Source organism: Neolamprologus brichardi, chromosome 18, assembly GCF_056152115.1.
Source record: "Neolamprologus brichardi isolate AB-2024 chromosome 18, ASM5615211v1, whole genome shotgun sequence".
NCBI lineage: Eukaryota > Metazoa > Chordata > Actinopteri > Cichliformes > Cichlidae > Neolamprologus > Neolamprologus brichardi.
The window spans coordinates 12,702,763-12,727,018 of record NC_142121.1 but is presented as its reverse complement, the minus strand read 5'-3'; the positions used below and the strand labels follow the sequence as shown (position 1 = coordinate 12,727,018).

Genomic DNA, 24,256 nt, shown 5'->3' with positions numbered 1-24,256 from the left:
ACATTTTTCTCTTATTCTGCTTGAATTTTTAATTAAAGAGATCTTTCACAAACATAAACTAACATTTTATTTTTTTATTAACCTTGCTTGTCATATTTGCAAGTTTCTCCATCTAAATTAAAGGTAGGTCAAATGTGGCTAGGTAAACATGTCAGTTTCTTTTTTTCTCCACATGAATTTATTGTACATTCGACGCCAAAATGAAAGCATTCCTATTGGTCTTTGCTTAGTGTTGTGACTTGTTACAAACTATCCTGAATTCCTAAAGCTTAGAGTGTAACTCAGAGAGAATTACTCTCTCCAAGAGAGGAAGTAGAGCTTTCTTTCTCCGTCACTGCAGACCAGCTCAGTGGGTCTTTGTGGATTCACCTCCAAGATCAGAACAGGACCTCCACACACAAACAAGCCCACCTGCAGAAAGAAAAAGAGACGGGGTGAAGAAAATCATCCTTGCTTTAAGAGAAGTTAAAATAATTTGACAATTAATCTCACAATTTTTACAATATAAAGCCAGGAATCTTACAACTTTGCTGCTACCCTTGGAAAACCCCAGAAACTATTCTAATGGTTGACAAACCATGTCTTAATTCATATATATAATCAAATGTCAAAACACATCATTGGTATAGGGGAAAATATCAAATGTTGTTTTTATAGGGGAAAGCTGAGGCATAAATCAATTTATTCCTATTCAGGAAATTAAGTTAAAAGATTTAACACACCTCACAAGTAGAGACTGTAATTTACTATAGTAGAGATAACTATAAAGTGTATTTGCTGGGTACTGTTTTCAGCTGCAAAAACACTGTAAACACAGTAAGTCAGCAAGAATATGATAAGGAGACAAACATAATCTATGACCAGATTGTTTTGTGGAGTTTGTAGAGTACCTGATTCTTGGTGTCTCTGTCCCACAGCTTCACTGTCCGGTCATAGGAGGCTGAGATGATGGTGCTGTCAGTGAGTCTCAGCACACTGATCCTGTCACTGTGAGCCTGAGGATAAAGCATCACAATTACAAGGAGGAAAGTTGTATATCATGTCTGCTGTCTGCTTTCTTTTCTCTGTACATTTAAATCAAGATGACCAAATTTGATTTGTCTATAAATAAATTAAAAAAATTCAGAGGAAAAATTGCCAGATTTGTAATTTTACGTGCTGAAATATGAGAATTTTGAGCTTTTTTTTGGGCAGTTTTCTCTCTTTCTGCTTTGTTAAAAGACCTCAGACGTTACTAGGAACTTATTAAGCTTTTTTCTTTTTTTCCTCTGTCAGACAGGAAGAAAATAAGAAAACGTTTTTACAATAGTGAAGCTTGATATTAAGTGTATGGTCACCATTTGCCCAAATAATCAATGTGAGCCAAAAACTCAGGTTTCAGACTGCTTGAAATGTTCAGTTTCATATGTTCATGTCAGTCACTCTCTTCTCTCACTCTTGAACTCTTACAGGCTTTCTTTTGCTCCATGAGGACAGCTCTGGTGGGCGATTGAACCACATGTTGCCCTCCGCATCTCCACACACCACAAAATCTAAAACAGACAAACATTTCAGGTGTGACAGAATCTCCATATACACATAGAACATGCTTGATATTGCAATGCTTTCATGTGTAAACAAGTTTTGTTTTGTGCTCTGAACTTTTCAGAGTTTGGAAGTTATATGGATTTGCTAATGATGTCTGAATCCTAATGCACGTGTCCAAGATACTCATTAATCAGATTAACCTCAGTTGTCCTCTGATTGGCTGTTGGGATCATTGGTTCATTTCCTATATGTGTATATATGGTATGGGAGAGCAGAGGTGTTGCCTAGTTACCTTATGTGCTTAGTTACCTTATGAATTTAACCAACAGGAAGCAAAACAGTGTGGTGGAATTCTACTTAACCGTCTTCTTATTTACAATATTTGAATACCCTGCATCATCTTGACCATTATTTTTAAAGCAAGGGTGCAAAATCTAGGCAGTGATGCATAGCAATACAATGTTTTAGTCATATGCTGCAGAAAAGTGAATATCTTGACTATTTTTTGAGACCAAATTAGCATGAAAAATCATCTGAAGTAAACATCTTTTACTTCCAGGTCTGATGTTTACCGTTATCCATTATCACAGCTGTTATCAGGGTCCTCTTCTTCTTCCCCTCCTCCTCTTCCTCGTCACATTTCATGTTCAGTGTACTGAAAGCTGTTTGAAGGCATGTTTCCCGACTCATGGGAAACTGAAAATTAAGAGGATATGATTGTCAGCTTCTGTCTTTTCATCGGTGTCTTATTACTCAGTGTTATCACCGGTGCCTCAACGGTCATATCAGTGGGGGGATCCGGGGGTTTCTCTGTGATTTTCACATTCCTGTGGCAGTGTGCTACGTGGTTGCTCAGATTTGAAGTTAAAATTTTCGCTGTAGAAAGAAGTTTTCTTCCCACGCAGAGTGCACAATGGATGCTAATGTTTTTGTCACTTTTTATGGAATCAAACTCAAAGTAATGCCTCTGTCAGTGCGCCCCAGGGTGGCTGTGGCTACACGTAGCTTGCCATCACCAGTGTGTGAATGTGTGTGTGAATGGGTGGATGACTGAATGTGTAAAGCGCTTTGGGGTCCTTAGGGACTAGTAAAAGCGCTATACAAATACAGGCCATTTACCATTTACCAATGTCAGTACTTCCATGCTTTAAACGCTGCATGGTCGTACTCTCTCCCGCACTCCATTGTTGATATACACACGTCTGTTGCTGCCACGGACGTTGCACGCGCTTACATCGTTGTCATGAGACACTCTCACAAACAAAAATCAGGGTTTAGTAACGCAGTGTGCTTACGGGAAAGTAGGGGTGGGGGAAAAAATCGATACTGTGTAGTATCGTGATATTTTGTTTGCTAATAATGTATCGATACAGGGACAGCAGAAATCGATATTTTGTTACAAAAAAAAGTTTTTGTGGACTGGAACATGACTTCAGAGCATGTTGATCCTTTTTCTGAGCAAGAATCCTGACATTCCTTCACTGTCCAAATGTGTTTAACTTTTCTTTTGGCAGTAATAAACATGACAGTTTACTTATTTTAATTTAAGACATGTTTTATTTTAATTAAGTTTAAAACTTTTTTATTTAATGTAAAATTATATTTTGTTTTAATTTACTTTCAAATTCTTCAGTTGCTGAAGGGGCTGCATAGTTTTCATAAACTGCATAGTTCAGAATAGCTATAATTGTACCAGATGGTTGCATTCAGTTAAGTTGGACTAGACTGTGATACAAACCGTTCAGTTTGTCAACAATAAAACTGACTGAAATGAAAGAAAGACTGAGTGGGAGACTTTGATATTAGATAAAATGAATATTGATAAAGTTTACCTTTATGTACAGAATCTGAATATCGCAAAATATTTTTAAAAATTGCAATAATATCGTATTGTGCGTTAAGTATTGTGATAATATCGTATCGTGGGATGTATGGTGATTCCCACCTCTACGGGAAAGTAACAGTAATCTAATTACATTTTTTTGCAATAGTAATCCCTTACATCAGCGGTCCCCAACCTTTTTTGCGCCACGGACCGGTTTATGCCCAACAATATTTTCACGGACTGGCCTTTAAGGTGTCGCGGATAAATACAACAAAATAAAACTAGTACCGGTACCGAAAAAAAGAAGATTTATTCATAACACAGGTGAAAAGTCTCAGGAAAACCGAGTTAACGATAAAAACAGTAACAAAATAACGCTGAAAACCGATAAAAACGCTGAAAAACATACATTTCACACCTGAGCCTCAACTCTTGCGGCCCGGTACCAAACGACTCACGGACCGGTACCGGTCCGAGGCCCGGGGGTTGGGGACCGCTGCCTTACATTACTCAGTACTTTAAAAAAGTAATCGGATTACAGTAACGTGTTACTGCCCATCTCTCCCTATAGACATGTACTAAATCTGTTCACAAGAGATGATGAGTGTCCCCAGTTCAAGGGAGGGGATTATTTCCTTCTTGAAAGCACCCTTAGTTTGTCTTTTACATGAGGAACATGCTCAAATCAACGGTTTTTGTTTTGATCTCGGGAACTCACTATAATACAGGAACTAAAGGGGTAATTCTGTATTCAAAATTAATAATATGTACAGTTTTTTGTTTTCATTTATATACGAGAAATCTTTCAACTGTTCATAATTTCAGTTATCTTAAATTTTAAAATGGTGCTTGCACCAGTTCTAAAATACCAATTCTTTTCATCTTCAGAATGGTTTTGATGGTGAATTAACGCTTAATGTGGAGTAATGCTGGTTAGTATACTCACAAGGAAGCCGATGTAAATCTCTCCTTTTGATTCGCCCACCAGCCACACACTTTTCTTATCATTGTGGATCACGCAGTGAAATTCAACTTCATAGAGCCAACTGATAACAAGAGACAACCCACATTTAGAGTAACCAAAAAACAAGCAACAAGGATTCCATCAAAGAGCTGTTGAACTGGATTTTGGTCATGCAAATATCAAATAAGCATTTTGATCCAAGGTCTGCTACAGTTTGAGGAAAGAAGCTAATACAGCTTGTGTTAGAATGTAGTCCAGTATGAGAGGATTATTATGCTGAATGGCTGATTTAAAAAAAAAAAAAAAAAAAAAAAAAAAGCATGAAAAATACATTACTTGTTGACTTTATTGTGCCAGGTGCCCTCGTTGTTCTTGGGTGCCACATCAAATACTTCTCCAATTTTGTTCACCCCAAATAAAGCAGTGCAGTAGAAGAGGCACACCACTGGTTCACTGTCTTTGTAGATGGTTACATTCACCAAGCTGGAAGCAAGAGACAAAAATTAAAGAAGAACTAGTTAGTGTGAAGACTGAAACTCATAATACCTCATGTGATGTCTCCCTCCACTGCTGATGCACTGAAGCTCAGAATCAGTTAAACTTCACAATCTTAATCAACACAAAACAGCTTTCACGTGCCAGTTTACCACAGCGCTTAGACAGTCATGTTTTTTATTAAGCAAACTAGGCAAAATTAGTTATTGTCATTAACTTTATAGGACTAATGCAGATGAGAGTGCTTGGGCATCTTATGTATTAGCTGTTGGTGTTTACCTTGCTGTTTCATGTTTTTTATTCCACACCAGCTTCCAAACACCAATAAGTTTCACACTCGCCACAGCGATCTGACTATCAGGCATGAAACAGACCGCTGTAATGGGGTCATCAAATACCTGACATACACACACACACATACAAACACACACACACAGACACACACAAAGATGGATGGCATGGTCAAAAAAAAAAAAACATTTAAAAAGAGTTTAAAAAAACCTATTTTTCTTTGTACACTTCTTCACCTGCTTGTGGCCAACCACTGAGTTGTTTTGCCACAACTCGAGCAAACCAGATTTATACCCAGCGACGAGCAGGTCATCATTTTGACAGAAGCACAGAGCTGTGACCGAGCCTTTCAGGTTTGGAGGACTTGCTGTGGAAAAAAGAAGAAACACAGTTTTCATAACAAAATGTGCATAAGGACCCTTAATAACACTGTAATTACTTTAAAGATAAGGCTACACAGGGCACCAGTTTAGCTCCCAGCATGTGTTCAGTAGTACTTATTTTATTTTTAGATTTAAAAAATCTTCTTTGATTAATTCAACACTGGGAGATATGAGTATCAATTAGAATTTCTTCAATCTTTTTCACCATCATTCATTTATGTTTTAAAAAGGTACAATAACTTTTTTAGGCTTTTTTTAAAATAAAAAAGAATATTGTACTCATAAAGACACATTGATTTGTGCGTAATTGCATCTGAAACTGAATGATGCACTCTCGTAAACTTTAAATGCAGTCATTATAAGTACATAGATTTGTGTGCTGGATTGTGGGCACACCATTTTGAACACAATGACCGAGATGGACATCGCAGCTAATTGGTTCAAGATTTCCTGAAATGAAGTCTGGGCTCTAACACAAGAAAACATGCATAAACATACTTATAAAATATTAGAGTGCACCTGTAATTTGTAAGGATGTTTTTCTTGAAAGGAAATGAAACTTATAAGGAGTTTTAAAGACATTTTAAGTAGCTAATTTTGCACAATATTGGTGAGAAATTTAATGGGAACATGGAAAGATAATTAAAGACATTAATATTTAACATCATACCTCTCTCTTTTTGCATCTCTCTATATAACATCCTCCTTATCAGTGCACAAAAGGGGAGCATTTTAAACATCATTACTCATAAGCACTTACAGCTGCAAAAGGCCACATAATAATGCGTCGTTAACCAATTTTCAAATGTTCATTACCTAATTGCAGATGATAAATATTGACTTTTTAATACAGTAAAAAAATAAATAACGAGAGTTAAATCCATTTTCAAATTTGAGATGTTTTTACTGGCTTACCGTGCCAATTTATGAAACATAAGCTGAAGCCAAACAGCTGGTACTAAAATAAGAAAAATGAGAGATTTGTAGCTTTATTCATCTGGACATAGCGTTTTCAGTGGGAGAAATGTTTCGTCACTCATCCAAGTGACTTCTTCAGTCTCAGCTGGCTGCAGGTTTTCCAAATCTTATACACAGTACATTTGCACAGTGACTGAAACTAGCACCACTGAAGGAACAATGGGCTGGGATTTTGGTTCCTTGATTATTAATATGCAAATTCTCATGACGATTGATCAACAACCACTGATCAAAGACCATTGATCAATAGCCATGAGTACCATTCACAGAGAGTTGGGGAATGGCTGCAATCCCAGCACTGTAAGATGGCAAAAGATGTACCCTCAGGCTGCCTCCTCGAATCAGAGATGGTCTTTCCCTGTTCATACAAATGGCCTCCTTGACTCTGCGCTCAAACCAGCGTTCCTCCCTGTCCAGGATGTGTACATCCTCATCACTGAAAGAGTGTCCACTGGCCTGTAGGTGTAAACAGACTGCAGAGTCCTGGCCTGACGAGGTAGCTGTTCTGTGTTGTGCCATCCGCTTCACCAGAGTTTGTTTGGTTTCCCTGATGTATAAATCCTGGCAATCCTCCTGGCACTTAACAACGTACACTATGTTACTCTGTTTGTGTCTGGACCAATTTCTGGCGCAGTTTTTGGGGTTTAAAAGCCACAGAGACACTGTGTTAAACTGTCAATACTCCTGACACATACGGGAATGGCTGCACTACGGGTTTTTGCTGAGCTTTCTTTAGGTGCCTTCCCAACAGATTTGTAGACACTTGTGAGTTGATAATTATGATTTGTATCATTTATATAAATGGTAAAAAAAACAAAAAGTCTCAATTTAAACCTTTTTTTTTTTTTTTTACCTGTTGTCCATGTCCAGCATCGCAGCGAGCGGTCTTCAGAAACAGTGAAGAATTGTGGGATCCTTTCCTTGCAAACGACTCCATGAATCGCACCGCTGTGACCGCGAAAGGTGCTAAAGTGCTCCACCTGGAAATAAACCGACATATCTAGTCAGTGAGAAAAATACAACTGAAGAAGCAGCAGGGCACTTAAAAAATTCAAAGAATTTTTTTTATTTGTTTGAGAGACCTGTAAGGGTTTCCAAAATTTCACTGTGCCATCATCCGACGCTGTGAAAACGGACATTTCTTCTGACTTCACTTCCTTCCCTTTGTCTTAAAAACAAAGAGTGGGCTTAGAAATATCAAATATTAATTTCAAAATATGCAGTATTAAGTCAATACAGCGTACTGAATGATGGAAAGAGGAGGAGACTATGTGTGTGATCACTTCCTAGCATGTTTTCTCAGGAGTGGTACCTGTATTTGGGAGGAGAGAGCAGTGGTGTATGCGTCTCATGTGAGCAGAAATATGGCAGATTTCAGTGTTTGTTTCCCACTTCCAGACATGCAGTGCCCCCTCTGCACAGCTGGCTATCACATATTGTCCCTGCCCATAGAAAACACGACAGAGCAGGTCAACAAAGAAAATAATTTATAAAACCAAAGAAAAAAGACAATTTCGTGCTATAGTTTCTTTACATTGTACACAATATAGAGAGCTTATTTATAAAGCTGCATAAGTGACTCACCAGACAGCAGACAGAGGTAAGTGGACTTGTCCAGGAGATTTCCCTCAGACACTGCCCAGCCTGAAGGTCCCACAAACAAAGTCTGCCGTCATTTGAAGAGCTTAACTGGAACAAAAACAAAAAACACATTTTTGAAAGCACTTGTATGTTACTTAGATGTAATTATCAGATATGCGTGTCTGTGCATTGCTCCCAAGCTTGCTAGCCCTAGCCTTAGCTGATAAATTAATACTCCATCTTCTTAGCCAAATGTGGACACTTTAGGCTAAAAAAAACAAAACAAAACAAAAAAACAGAAAATTTGTTTAAAAAAAACAAACAAACACATAGACCCCACCCACCCAAAAAACAACAACAACAACAACAACAACCCAAACATGTACAGCAACCTTCTTCGATACACTGTTTATTAACTAAATGAGCCAAATTTTTCCACAAAACCTTTCTACAATGTAGCTGTACAGCAATTCTTGACTAAGTTTCTTTATTTTTTATTTTTAAATTGAAAGACTTGACCATAAACAGTTTAACTATCATGAATACAGTACATACGACTAAAGCATTTTTACATGAAATCTTGTGATGCCACCTGTTGCCTTTCCTTAGTTGCCCTGTTGAATTTGATCTTGTTGTACTGTGAGGTAGCAGTGCAATATGGAGTCAGGTGTGAGACATTTTAGCACCAATGACACTAAACAGGGGAGAAAATTTTCAAAGCACCACTCAAAACCCTGACAAGGATCAGGCAAAGGCCACTATTTGCATTTTTCTTTCCACTGGCCTACAATAACTGTGATTGTAGTAAAGGACAAAGGACGCTTGTTTGGTTGGTCTCGACATGCCCCCATTCCCATTTTAATATAACATCACAGCTTTGTATATATAATTATTTTGATCTCTTGGCTGTGGACCACAGATCTCACTTTCAGAACCACTGCTTTATGACACAAACAAAATATGAAAAGAAAAAAAAAAAAAAAAGACCGACCACACAGTCTGGAGTCCAAACGCAGCCTGTGACCCAGTCTCGGTGAGCATGAGGCAGAGTCTTAGAACGAACAGCAGGAGCAGTCACATCCCACACCATCAGAGCCTGAAACAATCAAATGTTTATGAAACAGATGAAGAGAAAACCAATGTAGCTCTCTCCAGAGTGCATTTAATCAGCTACTGTTAGTGTTTATGTTTTATGTCCTTTATTTTTCTGCATTCCACACTGAAACACTACACTTTTAATTACACTACATGAGTTTTAGTTCCCAATTGCCAGTCTTGGTAGCCGGGGATCAGTCCGCCAGGGCCTCCGCTCCTGGCTGTTACCCAGCACACAATGCACCCGACCCCTACGGCACCACCTGCGGGTGGTGGGCCTGCGGGAGGATGGGCCCATGTCCCCTTTTTGGGATGTGCCCAGCCGGGCCCCATGGACTAAGACCCGGCCACCAGACGCTCACCCTCGGGCACGCTCGCCCTCGGGCACCCTCCCCGGGCCTGGCTCCAGGGCGGGGCCCAGTATCCCTATCCCGTCAGGCTAAACTGTTCCTTCGATGTTCTCTTCATAAGGGTCTTCTGAATCACTCTTTGTCTGGTCCCTCATCCAGGACCAATTTGCCAATTTGCGAAAGAGTTGCTCTACCTGCACTGTGTATAGTGCTGGTGGAGCGCTGCTGACTTCGGCTGAGAAAATTGTCTGGCGGTGGAAGGAATACTTCGAGGACCTCCTTAATCCCACTGACACGTCTTCCGAGGAGGAAGCAGAGTCTGGGGATGAGGGGGATGACCCGCCAATTTCCAGGGGCGAGGTCACTTAGGCAGTTAAACAACTCCTTGGTGGCAGAGCCCCTGGTGTGGATCAGGTCCGCCCCAAGTTCCTGAAGGCTCTGGACGTTGTAGGGCTGTCCTGGCTGACACGCCTCTACAATGTTGCGTGGAGATCAGGGGCAGTACCCCTGGACTGGCAGACCGGGGTGGTGGTCCCCATCTTTAAGAAGGGGGACCGGAGGGTGTGTTCCAACTACAGGGGGATCAGACTCCTCAGCCTCCCTGGGAAAGTCTATGCCAGGGTGCTGGAAAGGAGAGTTCGTCCGCTAGTCGAACCTCAGATACAGGAGGAACAATGCAGTTTTTGTCCTGGTTGCGAAACACTGGACCAGCTCTTTATCCCCGGCCCCCGCTAAAGCGGAAGAAGATGGATGGATGGATGGATGGATGGATGGATGGAGTTTTAGTTACCTTATAAGGTAATTTGAGTGTACCAAAAAATCTTACATGTTCAACTCCATGGTAAAGGCACATATGCACACTGTGCCAAATTGGGCAGTATCCCTAATCTGAATCTATGAAGCACTGCAACTACATGATATTATTATTATTATTATTATTATTATTATTATTATTATTATGTTTTTAAGTAAGAATAACCCAGAATTCATGATTTTACCTTCTCAAATGAGACAACGTTCTCCCCCCTCTCATACTGATTTCACAGTTGTAACCTTTTACTGATTATTTAACCTCTCACGAGGTTCAACAAAATAAGCATTGGTTTCACCTCTCTGGGTAACTGTGAAGGCACCTCTCAACATTTTCTGAAAGCTGGGGGGGGAGGGGGGGGGGGGAGGAGGAGGAGGAGTTACAGGTACCTGATCTTTTCCACCAGACAGCAGCTGTGCACCATCTGGACTGAAAGCCAGACACGTGACTCCGCCACTGTGGCCCCTCAGTATTGAATTTGGCTGGATCGGAGGGTCACAGGTCAGATCAGACAATAACCACAGCCCAATGGTGAAGTCATCTAATTCAAAGAGCAACATTATAAAACATTTCTAGACATAAGTCAAACTGACTGGAACTTGAGGAACTTTTGATAATACCCTGAGAAGAAAGCATAATCACTACCACCAATCACACCTACCTGAAGCTGTCGCCAGGTACGTGGAGTTTTGTGCGAGTGCCTGGATGGTGCCCGATTGCACACCAAACACTCCCACCATTTCCAGGACTTCCGTCATTCCCTCCTCTTCTTGTTTTCTCTTCCACACCCGCAGAAATTTGTCACTTCCTCCAGACACCAGCAGATCGGTGTCGGTCTGCTCTGCTTCTAAAATGACCCACAGCATGCACGGTACAGACACGTCCAGGTCCACGGAGGCCCAAATCTTCTCACCTGAAAAATTAATTTTGGTACAGTTTGTTTCTTTTATAGTGCACACACTTAAAAAGAGCAAGAAAGGAAAAAACCTAGAGGAGATGCTTTGAATTTTAATGCCAGAGATGTCTTTTTTGAGCTACTGGCCCCACTTCATACACACACACACACTCTCTTGTAGTGATTCCATCTGGTAAACATTTTTGAAACATTCGTAGCTCACAACACACCTGATCTGAGGCTGAAAAGTTTGATGCCATCAGCGTGGTATCCCACAGCAACATAGTCTCCATTCACAGCCACGCACAGAGCAGCAGGTTGAGACGTTACAGCCTTCAGCTTTTTCAGAGGTGGTTCCCGCATCCACTGAAAAAAAAGAAAAAAAAAAAAAAAACATGAACATGAAGATGCTGAAATTTATGAATATATGAATGAACAGGTTTTTCCATCAATAGAGCCCCACCTTAACAATTAACATCATCAGTACAAGATCCTTGTAAATGTGCAGCATCATTAAAGTTAAAAGTGGTCCAGCAAAATATTAGAACTTACATCATCACATTTTAATGCAGTGACAGATCGTCCAAGTCCTCCAGACCAGAGGTTGAGCTGTTTGAACAGAAAAAACAGTAATGGGAGGTGGTGATGATTAGCTTTATAATCACTGAAATCTTTGTTTGTGAGAAGATACTGGTGCCTGTTCCTGCACTGACTTTCTCCTGATAACTGCACTAAGACTGCTTCAGAGGTGGTGCTTTTTGAGGTCATTTTTGAGAAAATAAACAGCAGTGTCATATCAGTTACCTCAGATAAATCAGAAAACAACCAAAGGCTATCTCCAAACGTTGATTCTGTTCATCTGGACGTAGAGTTTTCAGAAAACTCTACGTCCAGATGAACAGAATCAACGTTCGGAGATTTACTTACCTGGATGATTGAGAATGCATCAAGACGTTTTAAACCAAAGGCTATGTTATACAAAACCAAATGGTGATTAAAATAAGCAACATTTGAAGGGAAAAGCAGAAGCTTTATTATGTGCTGACTGATGTCTCACCATGTGATCAGAGCCAGCGCTCAGAAGCATGGATCCTTCCGCCAGGAAGGTGAGGGACTCTGTGGCTTCACAGTGAGCCTGGAAACATCCCACACAGGTGGAGGTGGGCACTGACCACACCCTCACCTCCCCAGACACAGAGCCAGAGCAGAGCATGGAGGAGTAGGGAGAAAAAGAGAGGCTGCGCACTGATCGTGTGTGGCCGCACAGGGACTGATGGAGAGAGAGAAAAACAGTGAGTGCATTATCTGAAGTAGTTCTTCTTTCAGCTGTTCTTTAATAATAATAATAATAATAATAATAATAAAACTTTCAAAAAAGCCCTCTTCTGCTAAAGAACTAAAATTAAAAATAAATATCTCAGTTTCAATAGACCACACCCCCTTTTGTAGACACATGTTTTCATTGGTTCCGATATTCCATACTGCAGTTATATTTATGGTCCAATTTTTTTTTCACCTGTAGATTTTTAGCAGAACTGATTGTGTATTTTTAACATACATTCATGGTGAAAATGAAATAACATTGCACCATTCACAGAATTGAGCTCACTGTTAGTTTTTTATTCTTGAGCCAGTTCCACATGATCACATTCCCATTCCAGCAGCCAGCAGCCAGCAGGGGACCCTTAGGGTCAAAGGTCACACAGTTCATAGGGCTTCTGCTGAGCACGGACGACACTTCGGTACCTTTATCAGAAGACCACACCTGAAGAAAAGAAGCAGGTTTGATTAATACAGTCGAGGAACGATGTCAAACCTGGCAGTGCAGCGTCAGGCTGTAAACCATAACAAAGCAGCTGCACAAATGACTAACAACACATCTTGGCTTAATCATCACTTTCACCCTCAGGGAGACAGACTAGAGTTAGAGAACAATTTCAACTTCCAATGATTATGAAAAAAAGAAAGCAAAGTTACTTTTTTATGCAACTGTCTACATTAGGGCTGCTCAACTTTGGCAAAACTCATAATCATAAGTGTTGAACATTATTATACACAGACGCTGGAAAAATAGTGGACATATTATACCTTTCTGTGAACCTTAATTAGAACCTAGCTGATATTGAAGATTATTTTGTTCAATGAACACTCTACAAAACTAAATTACATAACACCATTTGTTTTGATCCACATGCGCTGGCATTCCTGAGGTCCTATTTCACATGATACTGAATCAAGAAAGAAGTCGAGGCAGAAAAACACAAACATATCAACATTAAAGTGTTACTTTAATCATGCAGTCGAGGGAAACCGTGGCGAGGTGTTTCTTGTCTGCAGTGACATCGCTTCCTGTTATCATATTAGTGTGGCCATCAATAACGTCAGTTCTACAGAAACACAAGTAAAATGATTATAAAGATTCGGTGCTATATTTGTAAAAAATTAAATCTAAACCTTTCTTTTAACCCTTCTCTCACCTGCATCCATTTTCAATGTCCCACACTTCTATTTGCCCATCAAAGGAGGTGGTAGCAAGTCGTAAGTCCTTCAGGAAGACACAGCTCGAGATGCCGTCACAGCTGCTGATCAGAGACTTCACCTCCTGCTCACAGCCAGGAGAAAGTGCATATTAGACATTTTAAAGGCTTCTTATTCTCAGCAAGTGTGACAGCACAATATTTATGTAATTTATTTTTGTTTAATCAGGGTAGAAAATGTCTCAGCTAGAAATAAAAACAGCAAACGCATAAAGTTCACATTAATGACAATAAATACCAACTGGAAATTAACTACACACAAACATGGACAATGAATCCAGTCTGCTACTGATCTCACAAATTCAAAGCATGAATACAAGCTGCTGAGTTAATCCACAACGTTATAAAATGTGTTTAAAACAAACACATTTGTACCTGTCCAGTCTGCGTGTGGATGAAATGTAGAGTTCCCTCGCCGGTACCAACCACCATCATCTGGTCATCCTGGCTCACAACCAGGGAGGTGGGCTCCGAGGGGAAGGTTGACCACAGCTCGCTGAGTTCAGGAGTTCAAACGCACAAGAATATCAATAAAACAATATGAACTATATTATCCAACATACACATACATTTTATTTGTTTTGCACTTCTGCTGGTATTACTGATCCCACAAGTACATTTACAATTTCCTATAATATAAGCATATACAATTTACAGTATACATTGCATAAAAGATGCAGAAAGATTATTTTACTTAAAAAAAAATTTTTTTAAAAAAAGCCCCAAAAATATGTACTCTTGGACAACAGGCAAAAAGCCTTCAGGAAAAAAAAATTCAGTTGGTGACCTCTAGTGGTCCGGAGATACCATCACGTTCTGCAAAGCTACTGCAGAAACATGGTGGTACAACACAATGGACTTTCCTTTATTTTTAGAGGATTAGACCCCAGTTAACACAGAATTATGAACCTTCTCTTCATTTTCTGTATAAAATATATCTGAAAATAGCACATCCCTTTAAAGCAGGGAAAGGGGAACTTCAGGCCTCAAGGGCCGGTGTCCTACAGGTTTTAGATGTGTCCTGTATCCAACACAGCTGATTTAAATGGCTAAATTACCTCCTCAACATGTCTTGAAGTTCTTCAGAGGCCTGGTAATGAACTAATTATTTGATTCAGGTGTGTTGACCCAGGGTGAGATCTAAATCCTGCACGACACTGGCCCTCAAGGCCTGGAGTTCCCCATCCCTGCTTTAAAGTATGACTTCTCCAGGTGAAACTTATTTTTATACTTTTAAGTTCATGTTGGTGCTAAAACCTTTGTCTTAATATATTTTTAAAGTGCTGCATGACCACTTTTATTACAGTAAGAGACATCAAGAAGTCTTCTACTGACAATAAAAAAAAAATCACCTTGAAGGAGAACCCCTTACCTTTTTTCTTCACCATCACTGTTCCCATCAATGTTCAGACACTCAATTACCCGCACTCCTCCTTTGCCCACCATGCCTTTTCCCCAGGTGTGAGCGGAGGTCTCTTGAGGTTCATTGAGGGCCTGCTGAATGAAAAGAGCTGGCCAGGAGGAGAGTGTGGAGGCATGACGCCGCAAGAATTTACGGCAATCCTTTAAATCGTCCTGGATGGAAGCTGAGAGGACAAAAAGAAACTGGAATGAATAAAACAAACACCTGGCAAGGATTTGTGGGTAAAGTACTTTTAAGCACTTACATGATGGTACAGACTCTTGCTTCTTATCTGCAGAAATTACAAGATATAAATATCAGGAATTTTTGAGGAGTGTAATCTCAAAAAACCACATTTTAAAATATACACAGCTGCACACAGACGAGATGTAAAAGTTTAAAAGGAAACCCACCTAACAGGCTTCAGAAAGTTACTCACCATACCAGCTGTATGTCTCCAGGAGGTGGTGCAGGAAGCCGTGGCGCACATTAGCGTAAAGGAAATAATAGCTGGAAAGCAGGAAAGAAAGTTCCCCCAGTTGTCCACTTTGAATCTAAACAAAGCCAAACAAAAGCAGTGAGAAGTTAAAATCTTTAAGAAATATCAACTGTAGCTATGATTCCCACAAGATTAGGACTTATACAATACAATATATTGTACTTTATCTGCGGTAATTATAATAAATTACTGTAGTGTTTTTTTTGCTGAATTTTATTAATATTCATGTTGCGCAGCATGAATTAATGATGGAAGATTCCTAACCAGGCTAGAAGGCAGGTGCGTGATAGAGTTGGCTTCACAGTGAAGGAAGGTATTTTGGCCCCGAGGGTCAGCTTGTGTCCACAGATGAGCTGTGGGAAAAACAAAAAACAAAAAACTCACCAATACATTTACAGTGGTTTACACTCAGTGTACTAAAAGCTAATTATGAGTACTTTACCTGCCAGTGTGAGGTGAGCTCTGGTTTTGTCACTTTCTGTGGGGAGAAAAAAGTCCTCAAAGGCCCGCTTCACCTCCGGATTGGTTAAAGCCAGCAGGTCGTCAGTGTTGTGGCAATGAGATGGACCAATCAGACTGCAGGAAAAGATTCAAGTGCAATGCTTATTTAAAACTTTGTAATATAGCTTAAAACTCTAAACACAATCGGATCAAAACCTGAGACAAAACTTAAAGGGAAGAAAAGGGAAAATAAAGGATATTGTTTATTCTTATTAATATCTGAGTTGTAAAGAAAGAGAATGCAAATAATTACATAATAACAATACAGTATTATCAATTATTAAAGGAAATTCAAGAAACCACACAGACCACTGCCTCTTTTTCCATGAACACAACGTAATATGTCACAAAAATGTAAATAATATGCTTATATGCTCTGGGCTTATACCTTTGTAAACTCTGCACTATGCGGGTGAAGGTTGCCATAGGAATGCGTCCTTTGGGCTCTCTGGACAACTGCAGCACTTCCTGCCATGTGACCCGTCCATCCCGTAAAGACAAATCATTGCATGTGTTCAACACAGAGTATAAATCTCTCTCCTTCAGGCCTGTGGATAAAAAGGAGGAAATGTTGAGGCAGAGTAGGTCACTTTAGTTTATGCTCACTCCTCAAATCAGACTTCTGGTTAGAAGGAGTGTGTAAACATTGATTGAGCTATTATACATATAAGATGAGATTTATTAAAGTTATTATTATTAAAAACAACAGCAACAAGTTTTTAAATAAGGTTTCATCTTATTTGAAGTGTTTTCCAAAAGTCTGAGGCAACAACTATAAAAGGTACAACGCATTCAATGTGTATACAGCCAGGAAAAGATTTGTGTTTCTGTGTGTGGACAGAGCCTGTGAAACAGTTTAAGTGTGGAGTTGACGCAGTATCCAAACATAAATGACCTCAAAAAAAGAGGTTATCAGGCGACTAATAAGATAGAAAGAGGAAAATGGTGAATTTCAGTGAATGTCTCTGTTTAGTAAGTTACTACTTCATATTTAGATTTACAATTAAATTTCCAAAAGTAAAGGTATTTAACTTTGATGAGTGGAGGTTATGGTGTTGTAAAAACATGATGACACGATAGTAATTTGTATTTTACACCGTGTATGTACTCTGTTATTAAAAATATGTATGTTGTTGTCACTGAAGTTCATATCAGTAATGAAGCTGGATAAATAATAAACGATAACTTATGGAGAAGGTGTGGGATTAAACACTTCCTCCCACTCCTATTCTATATCTATCTATTCTTATTCAAGAATAAATGTGCAATTAACATATGATATTGGGACATCAATCATACCTGTGGTGCTGACAGTGAGTGTAGCCAGGGCCCAGCGGAGTCCCAGCATGCCTCTGTACTGTGAGCAGAGTCTCTGCAGGCTGTACTGCACCAGCTGTCTCAGCGACTGCGGCAAGTCCTGCAGGCTCTCCTTCAGCTAGGACGCAAACACAGAAGCCGCTTTCACACATGAACTCCAGACAATGATGTAGAAAGATGCCTTTTCTTAAATATAGGATGCAACTAGTGTGCACATAAGAAGCTACCTCTGCACACAGGAGGTGGCAGGATAAAGGCCAAACAGGTAAACAACAAATTCTCCTGGCAGTTGGTTACTCTAATGGACTACTGGACATCACATGGTATAAGGAACCGGCAAGTTGACAGATATGGAGGCTGACAGTGAAGTCTAAAGTTTAGAGGAAATGTATACCAAGCAAAATAATTCGCACAACAGTTCATTTGCAGTCAAGCAGATCCTGCACTGGTTTATTGTGGAAGAGAGAGCTGAGTGTGAATGTGTCGATTTACTGGTTAAATTACTTTTCTACCCACCTCCATGTTCCTATATGTAAAATTAAATAAATATTCAAGTATTTTAGTAATCTTCCACTAAACACTGTATTAATATTTCAGCATTTCTTTATTACCTTTATTGTAGTTACGTGTTAGATTAAATTTTCACATAAATTAAAATACCAGAGAGAAGGGGGCTAAAGTAGTGAGTTCGAACCTTGTCAAAAGAAGCAAAGTTCCTCAGGTCTTCACAAGCCAGGTGCAGGTAAAGAGGACTGACTGCTCCCTTCTTGGATATTAGTGTCTGGAGCTGGACAAACACACACAAGCATGACATAGTGTAAAGATGGATATAAAAGACAAATTTAACCATCCAGAGAATGTTTTGAATTCAAAGATATCATAAGAAGAACCTGGTTGTTGAAAGCAGAGTCGCTGAGTTTCTTGCCAAATGCATCCAGTTCCTTCTGAATGATCTCCTTTCGGTCTGGCAAGGTAAGCTGCCCCAGTGTAAACAGGAGCATCCCTTTTTTCTTGGTTAGTGTTTGTAACAGAGCTGCTTTAGATGTGATGCTCACCACCAAACAGACACCCTGTTAAGACCAGGATTATTTGAGATTAACTGCAGTTAAAACTGAAACATAACGAAAGTAAATAAATGGATGAGCAGCCCTGCACATTACACATATAAAGTTTATGTGTTTATAAGTTTATGAAGACAGGGATGAAAAAAATTATGGAGAGTTTTTCGCCTGCACATAAGATTTCGTTTTTGCAGGTCATCAACTTTCAAATATTTTAATGCAAAATAAAAGTTGTGCACACCAGAGAATAAAGGGATCTATTCGATTAAGATGGGCTGTATCTGAACTTATAATAAGTAAAATTGCAGCAGGTCCCTTGAAATAAATGTATCTGAGTTGCAAATCTTTGCTATTTTTTTATGTATGATGAAGCACCTTTTCTCCCCAGGTGACCCGTGGAAGCTGCTGTGGGATCCAATCAGAGCTGACCTGACCTCTGCCATCCTGGACAAGATCTGCCCCATCAACTAGCAGCACCAGAGGTTTGTTCCTCTTTATATTACTTAATGTGGAGTGAAACTCTGACAGCAAATCTCTGAGAAAAGGAAGAAAAAAATCGGTCATGAAACAGACAGCTGGAAACCACTGTAAGGGAACAGATTACATGACCAAAAAGTTACTTACTTATACGAGTGAGGAAAAGGCGATTCCTCCTCTGTGCCCTTTATCTTTCTCAGCCACTTAACAAGACACCGAAGGAGTTTTTCCACAGAGTGTGCTGATTGGCTGGCGGCTGTAGAGTAAGAGATTACATCGCAGACGAGGTTTTTCTTGGACTTAACTCCAGTCCTGAGAGCCTCAGCTAGAGCAGCCTGTGTGTGGAAACAATAAATATACATTTAGGCCAGAATATATTTGACCATATGAGCTCTGAATACCAGCTCAAAAGCTAATGAAACAAAATAAAAATATCAAGATACAAAGTTCGAGTTGAGGGTCGGGTGTGAAATCTATGGTTTTCGGGGGGTTTTATGGTTATTTTTTTTAATCGTTTTTATCGTTAACTCGGTTTCCTTGGGTCTTTTCCCGTGTGTTATGAATAAATCTTCCTTTTTTTGATACCGGTACTGGTTTTATTTTGTTGTGTTTATCTGCAACACCTTAAAGGCCGGTCCATGAAAATATTGTCGGACATATACCAGTTTGGGGACCGCTGCTCTAAAAAGCCTGATTGAAGTAAGTACGTGAACTCAAACGCATTTCCTTTCATTTCCGTTCATCTGAAAATCTGAAGATGTTTGGCCTCCTATGATAATTGGGATTGCCTGGTACAGAGAATGAAACCTTTCCTTACCTAAAAGGTTACAGGTTAACCACGTGTTTTAGTTTTTGAGCTTGAGTCTTTGAGAAGTGCACAACATAATAACTGACTGTTGGCTTGTTATGCAACTTGGAGAGGAAACTGCCAATCAATTAATCAATTAGTTACAAGCAAAAATGCCAGAAAATCTACCTCGTTCTAAAACATTCAAAAAGTTCAGGCACCATAATCAATTTTGATGCCTTCATGTGGTGTTTCTTTCACCTCCCACTCCTCACTTCCACCTCCTACATGTGCAGCAGGTTAAAAGTCTTTCAGAAATTTACCATGAAGACAGTTTTGCCTTCTCCAGGTCCTGCCTCCACAACAATCATCCCTCCTTTGGTCTGGGCCTGCTCCACCAAATCCACAGCGTTAGACAGGAGCTTCGACCTGCCAAAAAACTGCCTCTGCATCGCCTCCTGGTGGACCTCCTGCTCCAACACCACTGATGCAGCCTCAGCCTCCTCAGCCTCCTGTGAGATGTGTAATTATAAAAAGTGTTTATTGAGCCGATTAGTAATGTGCAGCATTGCAGAAAATCTAAGAATAAAGATACGGAAGTGGATCATATCAGAAGATTCTACCTCTACAAGCAAAATCAGAGCTTATCAGACTCACGTCGACAAACAGCTTTTTGACAGCCATCCAAAGGTCCTCCAGCACAGCGTTGCCAAAGTCCTCCAAGTTTTTTAGATATGGTTTCCCATCCACAACGCCTCCCCACTCACACGAATAACTATACCACAGAGAAATTTAGTGAAATGTGGTTTCATTTCTAAAAGCTGAATGCTAACTGACTCTTTCAAGATTGAAAAGCAGGAACAAAACAAGTTAATTTTCTTATTAAATTTAATTTAAATATTTAATTTATCCAATAGAAATCCAAACAGAAACCTGGACATTTCCAGGCGACTCTGTTCATATAAAAGATGTCCTTTATGACTCTAATTTGACAATAATTAACATCAAGACATCAAACTTATCAGTTATTTATTATGATCTGTGGGGTGAAACACATAAATAAGTAAAATACAACTGGTACAATTTGCAGACCTTTTCCCTATCTGCTCATCTTTTAAGGCTTTTAACTTTGGTACAAACATAACATTTAAGACCAAAAAACAAAAGCAGAGAGCATACAGTGAAAGAGCATACTTTTAAACTACTTACTTTGGATTATGGCTTTAGTGTTATAAGCATGTGAGTGATTGAGACAACTCACTTTTCTGTGACCTTGACATCACTGGACAAGAGTCTTCCCTTCAGAGAGGCCATTTTATGTGCAGCGTCCGTTGATTCAGGAGCAAAATGTGATCTCCAAGCCACAGGAACTGAACTGAACACCAATAGAAATACCGGATAAAGTAATGTGATGCATTTCTGCTATACTGCTGTTGGACTGCTATACTTAAATCAACCCCCCAAAACAAAAACCCAACATGTATAAAATGTATAAAAACATCAAATTAAAATATTAAACTACATACTTGATGATGTTCGGATCTCTAAAGTAGCAAAGCATTCGCTGGTGTGCTACGTCGGGATAAAGAGCCTGAAACTGACGGATTTCCATCTCTGTGATGGACAGACCTGCTGGGGCTGAGGCCAGCTGCAAAGAACACATTATTCATCTTTCAGTTCAACTCAGATTTATAACTTAAAACAAAAGTCATCATTAAATTTAGTTTGTACATCTTAACATGCCAGGTATGTGACACATTTATTGTTATGCTTGATGTTTTTGTCTCTAATGTTATGCACTACTACAGCACTTTAGGTTTCTTAACCTTCATGTAATCACTAATATGAATAATCACTCATTTCACAAGTTATATAAAGTTATTAAACACCTATCGAAGTAACTATCATCAATGAAGTTAATTACTGTGCTAATTTATCTCCTTGAGCCTGGTTCTGCTTGAGATTTTTTTCCCTGTTAAAAGGGAGTTTTTCCCTCCCAGAGTCACTAAGCCTGTCCTTATAGAGGATCAGGTGCTTGTTGGTCCATCCATCCATGCATTCGCTTACGCTCATCCCTTTCGGGGTCAGCTGGAGCTTATCCCAGCTGTCTTAGGGCAAGAGGCAGGGTACAGAGCCAGTCTGTCGCAGGGCTAACACATAGACAAAGACCTCAATTAACCTAACCCCACTAAGTGCATGTCTTTGGACAGTGGGAGGAAGCCAGAGTACCCAGGGAAAACCCACACAAACACGGGGAGAACATGCAAACTCCACACAGAAAGACCCTGGACTGATGGTAGAATTGAACTCAGGACCTTCTTGCTGTGAGGCAACAGTGCTAACCCCCGTGCCTGTTGGTGTTTCTTTTTAATATTTTAGGGCCTTTACTTTACAATATAAAACACTTTGAGGCAAACTGGTTCTCACAGAGACTGCCTTTATAATATGCTGCTCTTGGTATCTAAAATTTAACATCTAATGTTATATGTATATAAATATGGCATAAAGTAAGTTGTTAGTAAGATAGTTGGTACCATTTTCTACAAATGTTATAATTCATGTAGGTAGAACTCTGGTTGTTTAATGTCTGGAATATAGGATTATAATTCATTCTTGTATTGTTGGACTCAACTGTCATTTCCTTAATTATTACAAAGATTTCTTCTAAAAGATCATAACTTAATCCATTTAAGTTTAGTGTCGGTGTGACAGGTTTGGTCAGAATATGTTTCTGTTTGTTCTGTACTTTCCAGTATTTTCCCGGTCACATTTACAGAGCTTTTCCTGTTACGTCTGTTCCATAAGCAGTGTTGGGAAGGTTACTTTTAAAATGTATTCCATTACAGATTACAGAATACATGCCCCAAAATGTATTCTGTAACGTATTCCATTACGTAACTCAATGAGAGTAACGTATTCTGAATACTTTGGATTACTTAATATATTATCATGCTGTTTACAACTACATGAATGTACTATTGCTGTGATTTATTACTGTTACTAAAGGTCCGCAGCTCCGAACCGTAGTAAAGGGACCTCTGGCTAATACGGTGGGTTCTGTGTCGGGCTCCTAGCCGAAAACTAGCTTTACTTTGTTGTCTGGGTCACTTTGCTAGCGAGAGACAGAGAGAGGCGTTGAAAGGCTGCTCCAACGGAACTTATTGTTTTTGGAGGAGAACACGAACACGGTGTACAGTCGAGTCTTAATAGCTTACTTACAACTGGACTCGTCAGGCACTCTTCTTGGCTGCAGTGGTTATTATTTTATTTACATGCTTCCAGCTCCCGTTTCTGCTCATGACAGCTTGTACCTTTCCTTTTTCTCCCGCCCTCGCTCACAGACACATAACGTGTATGGCAGTCCATTCTCCCTGCAGCACGGACTACACTGCCTATGATGCTACATTCTTTAGAGCTATACCTGTAGCATTCTGCCTATTAGCTTAGCACAACAACAACAAAAAGGCCTCTCTCACCCAGGAAACATGCAGAGAGAGAGCGTCAACCTGTAACCATGGCAACCGTAACGCTGCCGCCTGAAACAACAGAACGTAGCTGTCAAACAAAACCCAAACAGTCCTGACCCGCGACAATATGAAACAGGGAAGTGCCGCCATGTAATCCATTTATTTCAACAAAGTAACTGTATTCTAAATACCACCTTTTTAAACGGTAACTGTAACGGAATACAGTTACTCATATTTTGTATTTTAAATACGTAACGGCGGTACATGTATTCCGTTACTCCCCAACACTGTCCATAAGTCTTACCCAGCTGTACTGTGGGAGGTCTGGTAGGTCAGGTTTGGGGGGCACCTGACCGTATCTCTCCCCGAGGATTCCCACCAGCATCTGGCTGCGACACACCTCTGATAGGCATAACTCTGAGGCCCGCTCAGACTCCTCCTCTGTCACACCCCAACGCAGTTCTACCTCTTGCAAGTAGAGGCAGTGTGGTGCAGCGCGCCGGCGTAGCTCTGGGAAGACGCTCCGCACCAAGATGTCGCGTTCAGAGTGCATGTCTCTGAATGTGGAGGAGATGAACACCCGCACACCTTGCCATCTGAGGATGGAGGGAGGAACTACAGTTAAACTAATGAGGAGAAATAGGGGGGGGGGGGGGGGGGGGAAAACATCTTAAAATATAAACATACCTTAATTTTGGGCTTGTTGGTATTGAGACCACATTGCTCGTGGTCTGAGAGTGTTGACCCCCCTCTGGTGGAGGAATGTTATATAATTTGTCCAAATGCTCCACGTGATCGAGCAGCCTGGAAGATCCTCTCTCTGCCACAAACCTGGTCAAATAGTGAAAAAAAGAATTAGGGAGGAAATATTTATCAACTTTCTTGATAACTATAAACATTTGTTGTATCCACACAATAATATGCAGCTGGTCATCTTAGCTTAGCAACAACTAGAAACAAAGGAACACTAAAGGCAGGTTCTGTCTATGGGAGGGGCACACTTTCGGTGTGAC

At 40.0% G+C, this 24,256-nt stretch overlaps 1 protein-coding gene across 1 annotated transcript in view; it reads right to left on the bottom strand.

Annotated features, from left to right (window-relative positions):
• Positions 1–3: 3 nt before the first annotated feature.
• Positions 4–24,256, bottom strand: part of tep1 (telomerase-associated protein 1) — a 36,518-nt gene continuing 12,265 nt past the window's right edge. The window contains exons 18-56 of the mRNA XM_087832321.1: positions 23,931–24,074; positions 23,548–23,839; positions 21,303–21,424; positions 21,038–21,151; positions 20,434–20,551; positions 20,100–20,288; positions 19,137–19,324; positions 18,888–19,047; positions 18,342–18,521; positions 18,146–18,238; positions 17,434–17,569; positions 16,523–16,682; positions 16,076–16,209; positions 15,898–15,986; positions 15,574–15,688; positions 15,400–15,426; positions 15,105–15,318; positions 14,108–14,228; positions 13,673–13,797; positions 13,483–13,582; positions 12,805–12,960; positions 12,253–12,465; positions 11,748–11,804; positions 11,426–11,561; positions 10,962–11,213; positions 10,690–10,841; positions 9,036–9,140; positions 8,048–8,152; positions 7,776–7,905; positions 7,546–7,631; positions 7,317–7,443; positions 5,339–5,469; positions 5,091–5,209; positions 4,653–4,799; positions 4,299–4,398; positions 2,100–2,223; positions 1,450–1,532; positions 891–995; positions 4–411 (exon numbers count right to left, since the gene is read on the bottom strand). Coding sequence (XP_087688447.1) covers positions 292–411; positions 891–995; positions 1,450–1,532; positions 2,100–2,223; positions 4,299–4,398; positions 4,653–4,799; positions 5,091–5,209; positions 5,339–5,469; positions 7,317–7,443; positions 7,546–7,631; positions 7,776–7,905; positions 8,048–8,152; positions 9,036–9,140; positions 10,690–10,841; positions 10,962–11,213; positions 11,426–11,561; positions 11,748–11,804; positions 12,253–12,465; positions 12,805–12,960; positions 13,483–13,582; positions 13,673–13,797; positions 14,108–14,228; positions 15,105–15,318; positions 15,400–15,426; positions 15,574–15,688; positions 15,898–15,986; positions 16,076–16,209; positions 16,523–16,682; positions 17,434–17,569; positions 18,146–18,238; positions 18,342–18,521; positions 18,888–19,047; positions 19,137–19,324; positions 20,100–20,288; positions 20,434–20,551; positions 21,038–21,151; positions 21,303–21,424; positions 23,548–23,839; positions 23,931–24,074 — 5,269 coding nt within the window. The 3' untranslated portion in view covers positions 4–291. The remainder of the gene's footprint in view (positions 412–890; positions 996–1,449; positions 1,533–2,099; positions 2,224–4,298; positions 4,399–4,652; positions 4,800–5,090; positions 5,210–5,338; positions 5,470–7,316; positions 7,444–7,545; positions 7,632–7,775; positions 7,906–8,047; positions 8,153–9,035; positions 9,141–10,689; positions 10,842–10,961; positions 11,214–11,425; positions 11,562–11,747; positions 11,805–12,252; positions 12,466–12,804; positions 12,961–13,482; positions 13,583–13,672; positions 13,798–14,107; positions 14,229–15,104; positions 15,319–15,399; positions 15,427–15,573; positions 15,689–15,897; positions 15,987–16,075; positions 16,210–16,522; positions 16,683–17,433; positions 17,570–18,145; positions 18,239–18,341; positions 18,522–18,887; positions 19,048–19,136; positions 19,325–20,099; positions 20,289–20,433; positions 20,552–21,037; positions 21,152–21,302; positions 21,425–23,547; positions 23,840–23,930; positions 24,075–24,256) is intronic.